Source organism: Oenanthe melanoleuca, chromosome 2 (assembly GCF_029582105.1).
Source record: "Oenanthe melanoleuca isolate GR-GAL-2019-014 chromosome 2, OMel1.0, whole genome shotgun sequence".
In the NCBI taxonomy this organism is placed as follows: Eukaryota; Metazoa; Chordata; class Aves; order Passeriformes; family Muscicapidae; genus Oenanthe; species Oenanthe melanoleuca.
The window spans coordinates 131,040,257-131,054,917 of NC_079335.1; the positions used below are offsets into that span (position 1 = coordinate 131,040,257).

General features: G+C 36.1%; 1 protein-coding gene across 1 annotated transcript in view; it reads right to left on the reverse strand.

Annotated features, from left to right (window-relative positions):
* PIP4K2A (phosphatidylinositol-5-phosphate 4-kinase type 2 alpha) overlaps positions 1 to 14,661 on the reverse strand; it is a 106,290-nt gene that overhangs the window by 19,325 nt on the left and 72,304 nt on the right. The window contains exons 4-5 of the mRNA XM_056484781.1: positions 13,207 to 13,359; positions 1,508 to 1,654 (exon numbers count right to left, since the gene is read on the reverse strand). Coding sequence (XP_056340756.1) covers positions 1,508 to 1,654; positions 13,207 to 13,359 — 300 coding nt within the window. The remainder of the gene's footprint in view (positions 1 to 1,507; positions 1,655 to 13,206; positions 13,360 to 14,661) is intronic.

Below are 14,661 nucleotides of genomic sequence, written 5' to 3' on the forward strand. Positions count from 1 at the left end.
TCTGACAACCAAACTGAAGGAAAAGAAAAAGAGATTCACAATAGTAAAAATTAGGGAGGATGTAAAATTTGACATTTGCCTAAATATGATATCAAAATAGTTTTAACAAAATGCATCCATGGCAAAAAAAAAAAACACCTTGAAATCCTATGCTGATCTGTGGTCTTTTTTACTTGGATCTACAGAGGTAGAGACCTGTGCTACAAAGTGAGTTCTAAGCTGGTGTCAAAAATATTCATATACAAAAATGGACTCTGAATCTACAACTGCAGATACCATAGCAAAGAATATCAAGAAAAAGTAATTTATAGTATATGCAGTGTCACTATAAATCTGTTCATTGAAGGAGTTTGTTTTCAGGAATATGAGATTGATGTTTAATTTGAATTGCATATGAAGTTAAAGCAATGCTGTCCAGCTGGACAAACTGAATAGACTACAGAAGCATTCACAGTGGTAAATAACATAAAGAGCTGTTGACACCAATGCTAAGAACATACTGTATATAATTACTGTTTCATTCTGTTGTGTTTTCGTGCCCTTTTTAATGCATCGGGACATTATGATGCTCTAAATCACAGCTCTCTCAAATTAAAAAAAAAGTAACTTTCTCTAGTAACAATTGCTGCCAATAATACTGAATATCAGCAAATAAATTGTTGACAATCTGGAAATCAGTTCTTATAAATCAAGTTCAGTCAACTATTTAATCAATTGCTACAGAGACTTGACAGGAGGAAAGGATGGTGCACTACACAGCATTACAAATCTCTTAATACAGAATGATAAATGAACACCTTAAAACAAGCTTGCAGATGCACTTAGTGGTTCAGCACATAGAAATTAAATGTATTAGAAAGAAGTAGGTTTCTAAGGGGATAATTTACAATGGAAATTAAAATACCATCCCTTGGGTAGAAAGACTAAGAATACATTTTGAGTATTTGTTGTAAGCACTGTATATCAACTACTGTCAAAATTATGATGAGCAGATAAAGCTGCTGAAATAAAACTAAAACAGATCTATTGATAAAAGCAGATGTTTTGGTTTTTAAAGACTCTTATTCTTTTCACTTGAATTATTTTAAAAATATTGGCTAAATTATCAAGCTTTTCCAATAGTGATGTACTTTGCTAGCAGCAATTATTAGTTTAAATGATGCTATTTAGTTGTTTTTTAAAAGCCGTCCGCAGAATCAACTGTGGCTTTCCATAATGTTGATAAAAACCTATAAGAAGCAGAATTATTATTGTACTAGTGTGAAGGGTTTTACCTTTAACCACTAGCAACATTTAGCAAACATATCTGGCTAAACTGCTGCAGTTAAAAAAGCACAAAACAGATAAATTTGGATAATGTCTATAAAACCATCCTTTAGTTTTGCTAAACCTAGGTGTAGAATTAATATAAAATTCTGAGCAATATTCAAGCACCAGCATGATCTAACATTTATAGTAAAGATTTTCAGCTACTTTGCCTGTTATTTAACCAGCAGTTATTTCTCACCTTTAAATCATATTTTCTATAAACAGATAAACGATGGCTGAACACATTTCTTGTAACAACCATATATACTTCAACTCCATCAACAGTAAGCCGGTACATGCCCAAAAACTGCGGAAGAAGTGTATTCCCATGACACTCCACAATAAACTGCAGAATGAAAAAAGAAAACAGAAATGATGATTAACATATATTATATAAATATATATTTCGATTTTAGATATAAAATACCAAGAAACAACACATTTATTTGCTGACTATCTGTGTGGCGACAAAGCTTCAAAAATTATGCAAAAACAAAGCCCCTCATCAGGAAGCTACTCTACTTTTAGGGTAGTGTTTAAAAATTTAAGTCTTGAACTGCTTAACTTACAACTCTTGACTTCCACAGACAATCTCATAGAAAGAGGAGACTCCATTTGACAGATGTTTTAATTTTTATGTTAACACACCAAGCAAACCTAAGCAGACAGCATATCTGGTAGCAGATAGCATATTTGGTAGTTATGCCAAAACCCAAGTATTTTTTTGAACACCACACTGCTGTGATCTGTACTGTGTTGTCCCAGACCATATTTAAATCATATGTTTCTCCATTCTCAAAATTTGTTTATTATGATGAACATTTATGGTGTTGTTACCAGCAAGGGGTATTATTTATTATCACCAACTTTCTGCTAGTTCTTATGTGGTGGTTGCATTTTGGGGTCAATAGACCTGAGCACTGAAGTGCAAATTCCCTGTATTTTTTTTATTTATAAATCCTTACATTTCCTTAAGGTCACCATATTCCACTAAAAATGGGCTATTAACCTTGAAAAAATTTGCCACCTGCAACCTGCCTGCTTTTTTCTAATCACTTGCCTTACAAGTAATTGTTCTATTAGAAAGACCACTGGAAGAAGCAGGAAAAGAAGACATACATTGAGGATGAGAACTACTGGAGGACAAATTTTTATTCCCAGGATAAAAATACCCATACTATATTAATCCTGTTCAAAAACATTCACTTATATATTTTGTGGAACCAAGGAAAAGTTATGCCACAATGATGCAAACCAGAAAGGACTCGCCAGCTTTTTTCTTTTTGTTAATACGAAGTCTTAAACAGAGGAACTTGGAGAAAATGTAAAAACTCAAGGCCCAAATAGCAAAAGTGAAATCTAGCCAACAGTCAGCTTTTAAATATTAATTCAATACTGAGGCTGCTGTTCCTTTGTGCCAAAGTGCCCCAGTTCTTAGAAACAGATTTTAAAAGAATTTAGAACAAGTTAACTGAATAAGCAATTTCAATTGTTTAACAAAGGCAGGTAGTATTTGGTAGCAAATACTGCAACAAAGCTCTTGAAACCCTGGAGATTTTGCAATTCTGGGCTCCTCTGCTAATTTTACGGAATTCTTCTCACTAACTTTATACTGGAATCTGCACATATCACAGACACACCTTTTAATTTGCAAAATAAGAATATACTTAAGACTCCTGAAAACAATGCTGTCTACTAAGAAACAAAGAAAATGAACAAATATAGAAATTAATGACTGTCAATTGAATCCAGTTTTGACTGACACATGAGCTCTGTTGGATCTTGCCTTTGGGCTGTAACTCTGCTTTCTGCCTGCCCTGCAGCTGTACTGGGGGTGCAAGCCCTGAAGTAATGATGTAGTTGTACCACTTCACAGCAAAGCACTTTTAAGCTCAAACTGCTTTGAACAGGCAAAATATCTTAAGGTGCTGCAGAGACTCAGTGAATACAAATCAGAATCTTAAGAAATGAGTACGATTGTATGCCCCAAAATGCAAACAGAAGTTTGGTAGTAAAAGGCCACAAAAGCAAGGTCAGTTGTGAGCAATGCACAAAGATTGACCAGTTTGCACCTGAGAGGATTTCTGTATTTAAAAGATAGATAAGTTTTAAGTTGAAGTTCTCAGTTTGGAGGATTTTCAGTCATAGGGCTGTCAACACCATCACAAAGCAGTTATTACACATTACAAGATACACAACCTATTTAACCATTGTTTCTGTTAAAGATCCAACCATAAAAGTACTATCCATAGCAAAAATACATTGATTATTTTTAAATAAACATCAAGTACTTGGCATATATCCTAAAGGTAAGTACTTTTAAAAAGCTTTATAAAAAGTAAGAAGGGTTGTTCCTATAAAAGCATCTACTAAGTGACTTCTACTTTAAGATGATCATGTTCTACAAGATGAAAATGAACCTAGCTTCCAACAACAGTTTAGTGTCACAGGATTTCTAGCTACTCAACTCTTTAATGGACCCAGCCATTCCTATCTTACAGCTTTTAACTACAGAACGTGAATTAAAATAAATATTATTGTTCCAATTTTCCATAAGGGTATCTGAGATGCAGAATCTTTATCTGAAATCATACAGAGTTTGTGCCATGTGACAGAATGCCAGCTAGGCATTTTGAGTACCAGACTAGTAACCCCCTGCCTTTCCTCTAGCTGTGACTGCCACCATACTGACACCTAAACTACCTAAGCAAACTATCTCTTCTACTGCTAACACCCAGATTTTAACCTTTCTGGTCCCAAGTTTACCCATCTATAAAATGGTAATGCCATTTACCAGAGCACGAGCACCATACACACTGTAATATCATAAAATAAATTATTTGGTTACCCTCCCAAACTGTTCTGTGTATGTAACAAGAACAAAAAGGCCACTAGTGAGAGTTGCTTCAGTCCTGTTTGTAAGTTAGGGGTTGCCATTTGCTAGCACTGTTGTTTCATTATCTTAGTGTGCAAACAAAGACTTCTGAAAGGGCAGTGTTACCAGCATGCAACACAAGACATGAGAAACTCTGCTAGTCTTGTCCTCTTGATAAAAAGGGACGTGGCTGTGCTCTTGCAGACTTCTAAGTGACCCTCTCAAAGCAGACCAGGTACTACACTGCTGACTGTGGACACTCATGCCATTGCAATTGAAAGAAAAGCCTCTACAATTATTTCAGTGTTTCCTAAGACAGTATTTCTTATCCTGATGGGGAGACAAAGGAAAGAGGGAGGAATGCCACTTGCTTTCAGCATCTACAAGGTTGGTCTAGAACTTCCTACCTTTGAAACTATCAATCCCCCATATCTGCATCACAGAGGAGGCAAAACGTGTCATCTGTTTGGGTGGGAGTCCAGCAGGACTTGCACTGGTGACTGTGGTTGGCAGATTTTCAATTTGTCCATCTTGATATAAAGGAAGTAGCAATTTAGTCACCTCAAGGTGCTTTTTAGGAATGATTTCCTGAAGTTTCCCACTCACAGCTGGAAAAAAAGTGAGCCTAGAAAATAAGCCAGTACATGCTTAACAGGACTGCTAGATTTCAGTGAAAGAAAAAGACCTGCACTCCTTTAATCTTTTTCTAAAAAGAACATTAAAACAATTCTACTAAGCAGATTTGCTAAATAAAACTGCAATACTCAGCTAATACAAGTCTTTATATGTAGTAACAAAATCAACTTTTTTTAATGAGTGTTGCAATAAACACTCCATCATTTCTTTGTTAATTCAGACAACTTTCATGTTTCTGCACAGCACAAGGATAATATTACTATTAACACAGTAAAGTAACATCAGCATATTGACATATTTTATCAGCTGTGCAGCACAGATTTCAAATAAGGAAATTTCTGAGCTCTCTTGAACCTCATGCTTCAAGTTGAAAATCAGTAAGAAATTCTCTCTGATCCTATTTTCTCATTAATTTTTGCATGAATACAGTTTCAAGATTCCTTAGTAAGAATAAAACTTCACCTCTCTAATTAGCTTCTTGCTTCCCTATGGCAATACTAGCAAGGTATCACATACATAAAAAGGTAACATAATGCATACCATTTATTGGCAAAGAAGTTATACTACTTTTGGCTCTTTCTGGAAAAACAGAGAGTAAAATTTCTGTTTCTACCATTTCTCCTCCTCCACTTGGAGATCATCTGTGGGATGATTTGACATCGGTGCAGATTAAATCCTGATTAATATCTATCTTCATTCTATGTGAAAAGTCAGCATTCTTATTTCTCACAGCCCTCTTTTGCAAACATTAATTCAGAAATACACAACATGCTCATCTCTGTTATCCCTTCATATATAATTTTCACAAATTTTGGTATCATGATTAGGGCGAGCATTCGATAATTCAAGCACATTTATGTGACAAGTCTATACATTCACCAGGATACTTTCATTAAAGAAGCTGAATAGCAAGTTATAGAATTCTTTAAAGCCATTTTGGACCTTGTGCAGGATTAGACATTGATAGTAATTTTTGTGCTCAACTTTTTCTTTTATATCCTCTTGTCTGCAACCCAGAAATATTCTTCACCAATGTAATTTGTGCACAAGCATTGACATGTGGAAATCACTCCCCTCAAAAAAGACTGAGAACTTATTCAGAGTTATAAATATTCCACCTATTGCAAATTTCCTGTTCCCTAATAATTTCACAGAATATTATGCATTGGGTACTTATGTCATACATTGCAAGGATTAGTTAGCCAAACAGCACACATCAGAAAGTTACAGATTTTCAAGGCATATAAAGCTGTTTTCTTCAAATAAGCCATGTAAGAAAGTAATTTCATTTAAAGAAGCAATCAATAAATATACAGGTTTTTATACACAAGCTTTGTGATTCACAGCACTTCACATTGTTTCAGACATGGCCAGCTATGTTTACTTCTAAGTGCAGTGCAATTTCAATGTTAGCACCACACCTGATTACCTCAGCTGCAGATCTGTTACCAGGAACATCATACTTCACATTGCTACAACTGACTCACTGTGTGGATTGATCCCTTCTGAAAAGTGCTGTGCACAACATCAGTAACTTATATATATAAAAAACAATAAATATATAGAAAATACCTGCTGGTGAAACCCAGGCCTCAACAGAGCCAGTGCAGCCAAGACCATTCTGCTATTTTGTGCAATTATTTACCTATGAAATGTTGCATCTTTCAGGGAAGACTGTCAATGTGTTTTTTTTTGATTACAGTTCCAGTCTGTGTGGTCCCTTTGCGTAGCAGCCCTCTGCAATTCCATCTGACAACCACACTAGTGAGTTTCCCATTTTTAGGGTCACCTCTTCTATTGGATGCAGGTGAAACACAGACTGTGTGAGATGAGAACATGTCCATTCTCACATCTCCTTTTCCTGCTTCTCCTGTTTTTTCAGATCAAAGCTGCTTTACAAGTCAGTTATCTCAGCACAGGGCAGAAGCTGCGTTCTGTGCTGCCTCTTGATTCTCACATGGAACTGCTGAGAGGCTTTTTTCAACTGCATTTCTTTGCAAACCTCTCAGAAATCTTCACCTCTTACTATTCCAGGACATACAGAGTCAGGGTCACCATTACATCCTTCTTCATTCATGTTTGTGTTTAAGTAACATTACATTATACTGCCTTGTTTTGCCTTTTTACTTTTTTCCTTTTTTGTGATACATATGAATGCCAACTTATGCAGCTAAAGCAGAGATGGGGGGTGGGAGGAAGCCACTGATAACTTGTGCAAGTATTGTGGTGGAGAGGGAATGATACAAACTTTAATGTAGCTCTGCTTCAGCAACCTACCAGCTTGACATACCCATCCATACCAGTGCAAATTCCTGGGCACCTAGTCCCCACTTTCTTTTCTGGGATATTCTCCAACCTATGTCTCATCAATTCTTTGACAAAATTGTTTTTAGCCTACCATATTTCTCTAGTTCAGTATTTATCTTATTTCTTTCCTATGTTCCACAGATCAATCTGCTGCTATTCCTTGATTCCTGTGTAGCCCTGAACTGTTATTGGTGCAATTTCTCCGGTTTTCACCTTATTGCCTACATTTCCCCCCCCCTTATTTGCTTTCCTGTTTCTTTCATATTTTTTCACCTCCAGCAGCTAAGGTTGTATTTTTCTGCTTTTGTTTTGTCTTTTATTTTTGTCTTTTGTCTTTTATTTGTCTATTTATGTCCATCACTTCCCCTTTTTTGCTCATTCTATTCTTCCCTTTCACTTCCCCATCACTCCACTGTTTGCTGCCTCTGGTAAGCAGGCAGTCCCTCTCCTTCACCACTATTCACTATTTCTGCTGGTTGCCAGGGAGACAAACAGGCAGTGCAATAGGTGTCAGTTCTGCATACAATTACCTGCCTAGGGAGGAGAACTGTGCCACCAGCAGGGACAGCTGCCTACCTAAAGGGAAGGAAACCTAAAGGGGACTGGCACTCACGAGGAGTTTTATGCTGAAAGATTTGTACAACAGCAATGCTCTCCTGCTCACCTGCTTTGAGATGGCTTTACTTTTCTTTACTAAAGTTACTTGTGCGTCAGCAATGAGGAATAAGTCATACCTTTTGAAGTCATTTTAAAGAAAAAGAAAGTGTTTAAAAGGTGTTGGTTTATCTGAGACACTAAAACTGCTTTATTTTTAAAAATTTCTATCCTGCCCATCATCTGTTCTCAAAGAGCAAAGGACTCCTCTTTTACACCAATTTAAGGTTTAAAGCAAGTTAATGTCACTGGAAAGGGCAGGATGTCTTGATTCTGACATTTCAGATACTATAAAATCTGCCTTCAGAATTTTACTCAATTGTTACTGATTTCTGCCCTTGAAAATAGCATTTGTACTTCAGAAAATATCTACAAATACAGCAATATCTGCAATACATAATTTATACAGATTAATAAACTTTGTGCACAAGACAATATATCCAAAAGAAATATATAAACATAAAGAAAAACTTTCTATTTCATTATATATTCTGAGTTAAGAGGAAGTGGGGTATTACCCATTCCTTAAAGACAGGATGAAATTCTGAGAACACATTTACCACAGATGCCTATGCTGAACTCTCCCTAAACAATACCAAAGGCAGCAGTAGGTTTTAACTCAGTTTTTCTGTTCCATGCTCTTGGGGTCAGGAGTCTAGGTTTAAAACAAGACTGCACTAGATTTTGAGATGTTTCCAATTAATATTTGATTTTGCTCTCAAATACTATTTGATATAAACATGCTTGATTAAGTTGCACAGTTTTAAGTGGTCCAACTACATCTGTGAGCCCACACAACAGTTTTCCTAATACTTGAAAATCTGACCCATTTGAATACATCAATGGTTCAATTGCATTTGATAAATACACGACATTCAGCTGAATAACACTGAAGAGTGGTGAGAAGAGTTCTACTTGTAAGTGACCATGTACCAATGATACAAACAGTCCAAAATGATTGCAAATTATCAATAAATGTGACAAAAAACAGTATTTACCCTAACACTTCAAAACCTAGCTCTAGGCCATTTTGCCTCTCAAATGTAGACAGAAGGCTGATCCATGCATAATGGTCTTTAATAGTCTAGTCATAAAACACAAGATGTTTGCTGCCTTAAATATGGAGAAAGGTATTATTCCTACTGTTTGCTTTTGTTTTGCTCAGTGTTATGTTTTTATTCTTCTTATAACTTGGGAAAAGAAAATAATTATCTCTAATGTTTTTACTCAATACTGAAAGTGTGAGACTCATCTGATGAGCTGACAGAAAGTGTCAGTGTTCAGACTGAAGTGTTCACCATCTGTCTGAGGTTGTGGGCCTGATTCCCACTACAAAAAAGGCATCATAGACAAGGTAAATGATTTTTGAAAACTCATATAATTTTGGATAGCAAGTATCATTTACAATTGTCAAAACTTACTCACAATTCAACAATTTAAAATTAGAATCACTATATATACACAAAAATGCTGTTTCTGTAACTTTTAACACTCCTTCAAGCCCAGTTCACTTCCAGTTATTTACATATTTCCAGCATGTAGCCCTGGGCTTGCAATTTATCCTTGATCAGATCATCTTTGATGATTTAAAAACACCAATTTAGATTTGGGATGCATCTACAGGCTATGAACAATTCCTGCTCATTTTGTAAACTCCTACATACACAGACTGTGTAATTACAACCTCAGTTCCTCTGAGCTCCAAAGAACAGACAGGTTATTACACCTTCAGACAGATGGAGAGAAGGACTAAGGGAACTGCAAGGGCTTGAGAACTATACATTTCCATGATGTCCAGTTACTGATAAAATAATTAATTTAATTTGCCAGTGGGAGTGTACATATCTCTACCTGACCCTTTGGTGACTTCCCAAAAAAATAACTAATACTTGGAATTAGATTTTAGCAGTTCAAGGGAAAAGCTGCTGTGCTACATTTCTCTGCCAACCCCACAAACTCCCAGATGCCTCATTGGTAGCTCTGTAGTTCAAGAAGGTGCAAGGAAAAGAGTTTTTTTGCAAATGCCAGGATGAAAAATGTTTTGGTCAATGAAGGACACATCGAGTCTCACACACTTCTGCCTTGTGATGGTTCCCTCCCCAGCACTCTTTGTTTCAAGATAGATGTCTCCTCTGGTATTTATTGTTAAGCAGCTCAAGCAGTCTTGGAAAATATTTGATAGGGCTTGTTTGGTCCCTAAGCAAGGACAGAAGTGCTTTCAAGGTTTAGAATGATTCTATCAGCCTTGTACTATTAGCCTTAATTAGAAAACAGGTGAGTAACTTATTTATGATTTAAATGAAATTCATTCAGAGTTTCAAACTGGGAAAGGCACCTGGAATGAATTTGCAGAGAGGAAAAAACAAAATCTCCAAGAGATCATCTGTCACAAAAGGCATGAATTTCACTCATTTTTATGTGAGAAGTAATGGAAAATAATTACTGCCTCCTTGGGCACTTGAAAAAGGAAGCAAGATAATGGTTTACAAGACACTTTTTTAATGGAGAGATGCTCTAACTTCAGCTCCTTTGACAGAACAAGAGAGAAAAAGCCTAAAATTCACATAAATCCCTAGACTTCATGCACCTGAAAAAGGCTGTCCCTTCCAGGGTGATTCCTGCACTACCTAACTGGGTCTGCAAACTGCCTTTCTTGGAAAGCTGAACCTTTCAAATACAGCTCTGTTCTCAGAGCAGACCAGCACAGAGCATGCTGCAGGGCCACCAGAAGCTCCAAACCATTCCCAATCACACTTGGGCTGTGAAACACAGCTTGGCCAGGGATTTCCACATATGTGGTGAGTGCTGCTGACAATCATAGAACTGAAACTGAAGAAAAGCTAACAAGCAAGACTTCTCCCTAAAAATTCCATATTTGGCACTCTAGTATACAATTATTAACAATCAAGAAAGACAATGGACAGTAGGGTAAGAAAATCAATAGAGGGAACTTGACAATTCCACTATAGGCAGAAGGGACTATGCCAAAATAAAACTGAACTCATGAGAACTTGTTTTTTTGCCAAAGATTTCTACAGGAGTACCAGGGCAGCATCTGAAAAGTCTTGTACTACTGCAACTGTGCCATCCTATGGAACCATAAGGTTACATCCACACCAGTGAAACAGACAGGTCTTGGACAGTGCTCAGGTATCAGCTCCAGCTGGAATGGAGTAACTCACATCTAAGTTTTTAAGCTCCCCTCTTAAAAAAAGGATGTTTATATGCAAGTTCCTAAGTAGGAATATTAACTGATCTTAGTTAACACCTCTATTCTTGCCCAGAATTATATGGGAGACAGTAAACTGGCCCAAATCAAAACCACAGTAGGAACCATTACTGAGCTCAAGTGCCAGTGGATGGTATCTGGCATTGCACTGTTTGATAGCAGAAGGCCAATCTGTGTGGGACAGCTTGGTCAAGGGAATTATTAATACCTTTTCACCAGTACAATGGGTTTGCAAGACTTTGAAAAGCAAGTGAAGATAAGTTTTGCATTCCTGAAAAACATCTAGAGAAATGGGAGGACAAGTTGCTGTACCTAGTGATCCCAAGCATTTAATTTCCAGCAGCAGCACGGAAGACACAGTGTCAGCTGTCATTAGAGCTAGTGTATTTAACTGAGCTCTTGTTCAGTATATTGCTGAAGATTCTAAAATGAATTTATTAAAATAAAAAAGTCCAATTATTAAACTGTCTTTGTACTTGAGTGCTTCTTTATTTCGAGTTTCATACAGTGCTTTCAAGTTCTGAGACAAAAAGAAATACAAGTTGTATCTTTATGAATCTCTTAGAGGCACCACTGAGAGCTATTTTATATGAAAGGATTTCCAGTATAAAATGAAATTAGGTGTCTGTTAGAGAAAAATTTTAGATCATTATTCCTGGTAACCTAGCCTAATATGAACCCTGATACTTGAAAGCATTAATGAAAAAGATTCCAAATTATTTAATTCATTCATGTTAGCACTGTCTTTGTTGATACTCTTGAAAGATTACTGTTTTAAAAAGCAAAATTACTTTTCAGCTGGAATAAGTCTCAAAATTTGTATCATTAATACTAGCCTCTAATATCAAATATGAAACAGACTAAAACTTTAATTTTGCTGTACAGCTTCACAGATCAAACCCTTTCAGATCAAAACTAGAATTGTAAGTTTGAAAACTCACATAAAAATAAACCCCAAAATACAATTAGATTTAAGTAAGTTAAAAAATTTCTTTGGTAAAACTATCATTGGGAGATGTCTTAAGAATATTTCTGATACTAATATTTATTCACATTAAAACAAACACAAGATGGTCCTACATGTTTTTAAACAGAGGAACACCACAGGAAGAGAGAAAAGAGTTGACATCTAACATCCTGAAGGCTTCCCAAGTGACTCTGGACTTGAATGGCCTTCAGAGATCTCCCTTTGGTATTTACAGAGCTGGCTGGCAATACCTTCAGTTACAAGTATCCTGAAAGAATGCTTTGGCCTCCCACCTCTGAAGTTAAAACTAGTTTTACAAAAGTAATGTATTAAAAAAAAATCTACTACAAACAAGAACATTGCACAACAAAAAAATAAACTACCTAAACAACAATAAAAAAGCCCAACCCCAAATGTCCTTAAGTCTTTACCCAGATTTCCAACACACAGAGAGGAGAAGGAAAGTATAAAGAGGGACAAACACCCCTGCCTATTGTGTAGCATATTTTAGGTGATTTTTTAGAGGCTTTTCTGACTTCTGCAGCTTTAGAACTCATTCAAACAGACGCAGGCCTAAGAAAACTAGCACTGATTTTATTAAGGCTTTTTGTAACTCCCAGGTTCTGCTCCCCTCTGTGCAAGCCACACAAACTATGCACCAGCACAGTACAGCAGCTATCAAGGCTGATTTGAGGGTCTCCACTGTTCACTTTTACCTTTACTGTTGTGTATGGAAATTCATATTATCAAAACAAATCCTTTTAACAGAAGGATTTTGCATTAATCACATGCAATTTTAAACTTCCTATATAATACAACTTTAAATCCTGGAAATCTATTGTGAAAGACAGAACATTCATTGACTAGATCAGAAAGAAAAGGTCACCTGCAGCATTCATACACATGTACACAGACATTTCCAAGCAAGCCCAGAATAAAGTACCTTCTAGACTGGGAGTCCACTAGCCAAAAGAAAGACCACCTTTTTAGTAAGGCAAAGGACCTTACTTCTATCATGTAGTCATATCTTTTTATCAAATGCTAGTGCAGATATTTAGAAGGCTCCTTGTGAATCACAGACATACAATAAATTGCTGATGCAAATGGGAGAAAGACGGAAGTGACTCTTTTTCTATAATTATTAATTTAAAACTTTTAGGACTCTAAAAAAGATTGGCATTATAATATTTAAGAAGACATCCCACACCTGGGTAGAGTTCATTTACTTACCTGATGGTACTTCTTCAGTATGTTGTGCATTTCTGCTACATCTTCACTCGTTATCGTTTTGATGATGTACCTTTTGTCGTAGGATGTATGAAAGCGGGCACCACTGCGTGCTTGGGAATCATTGGCAAGGGGTGCACTTCTTGTCAATGAATTCTGTCAATTGATTTCAAACAAAAAAAGCATAAAGTCAGACAAAAGTATGTAACTTTGATTTAGACCAAATGTAAACAATTTACATTTATTTTAAAATGTTTTTCAATACATCTGCACCAAGCTGAATTCTGTAAAGCACGTATTTGCGGACAACATTATCCTGAGAAAACCCTTCAAAAATATTCTGAGAAGAAAAACATGTTTGAGGAGGAAGGTATTGCTCAGCAGTGGTTCAAAAATTATCCTCAACATTTAATGAGACTTTATTGGACATTGATACATATACATTATCAGCTTTGGGGAATAAAACATACAGTAATTAAAAATCCAGAAGCAACATGTGTTACACTACAATCTTTATAAACAGGATTCATCCACAGTTATAGCTTAACACAAGCAGCATTTGCTCTTGAGACAGCGTGATCATGTACATAACCAAGGTCACAGTTACATTTCTGAGTTCTAAGTTTCTGAGTTCTAGTACCAGAGCTATTCCAATGATTTCATATCTAGAGTTCAGCAACTAAAATTGTACAATACCTCCTTTCGTAAAATAAGCCTACCTCCATACTGTCTCAAGAGGAGAAAATCAGTTCTCAAGAGGAGAAAATCAGACTATACAGCATTTAGAAGAGAGATTAAGGACTATTTTTAGAGTGAGGTTTAAAATTACTGGTGCTTCAACAGAAGCAAGACAAACCCTCTGCTTTTTTTCAGAGAATAAGTACTATTTATGTTAGATTTCTTTATATTCATAAAAACAAAACAAATAAAATTAGACTAAGTATAGCAACTTCTTTTTGCCTGGAAACATCTTTCTTAACTAATAAGAACTTATGCTAATTGTTACATGCTTGAATTGCACTAAAAAAAAAAAAAAAAAGTAACAGCAGCAACACAGCCATGAGAAAACAATGTTTGGGAACCCTTGTGCATTTCCATAAATATGGACACACTCTGAAAAGGTTAAACAAGTTAATTATAGACTACTGGAACACTTCTATGTTTATGAAATAAACTTGCAGTAACCATCTGGTATATTCCTACTCGTAGCAGAAAACCCCAGCTCCTGCTGTCCTTCCTCATTGTACCATGATGCACAAACATCTCTTGTTAAACTGAAATATACCCCCCCTCTTTCCACATTCACACAGCATGTTTTTCCTGCTAGGTGAAAAGCCATTTTACTTTCAAAGACAATTTTAATAAAATTTTATACATAAATGCAAACATTGCAGATTCCTAAACAGCAAAAGTTCAGCTCCAACAGTTACAGAATGAATGTTTGTGTGGTAAGGCACC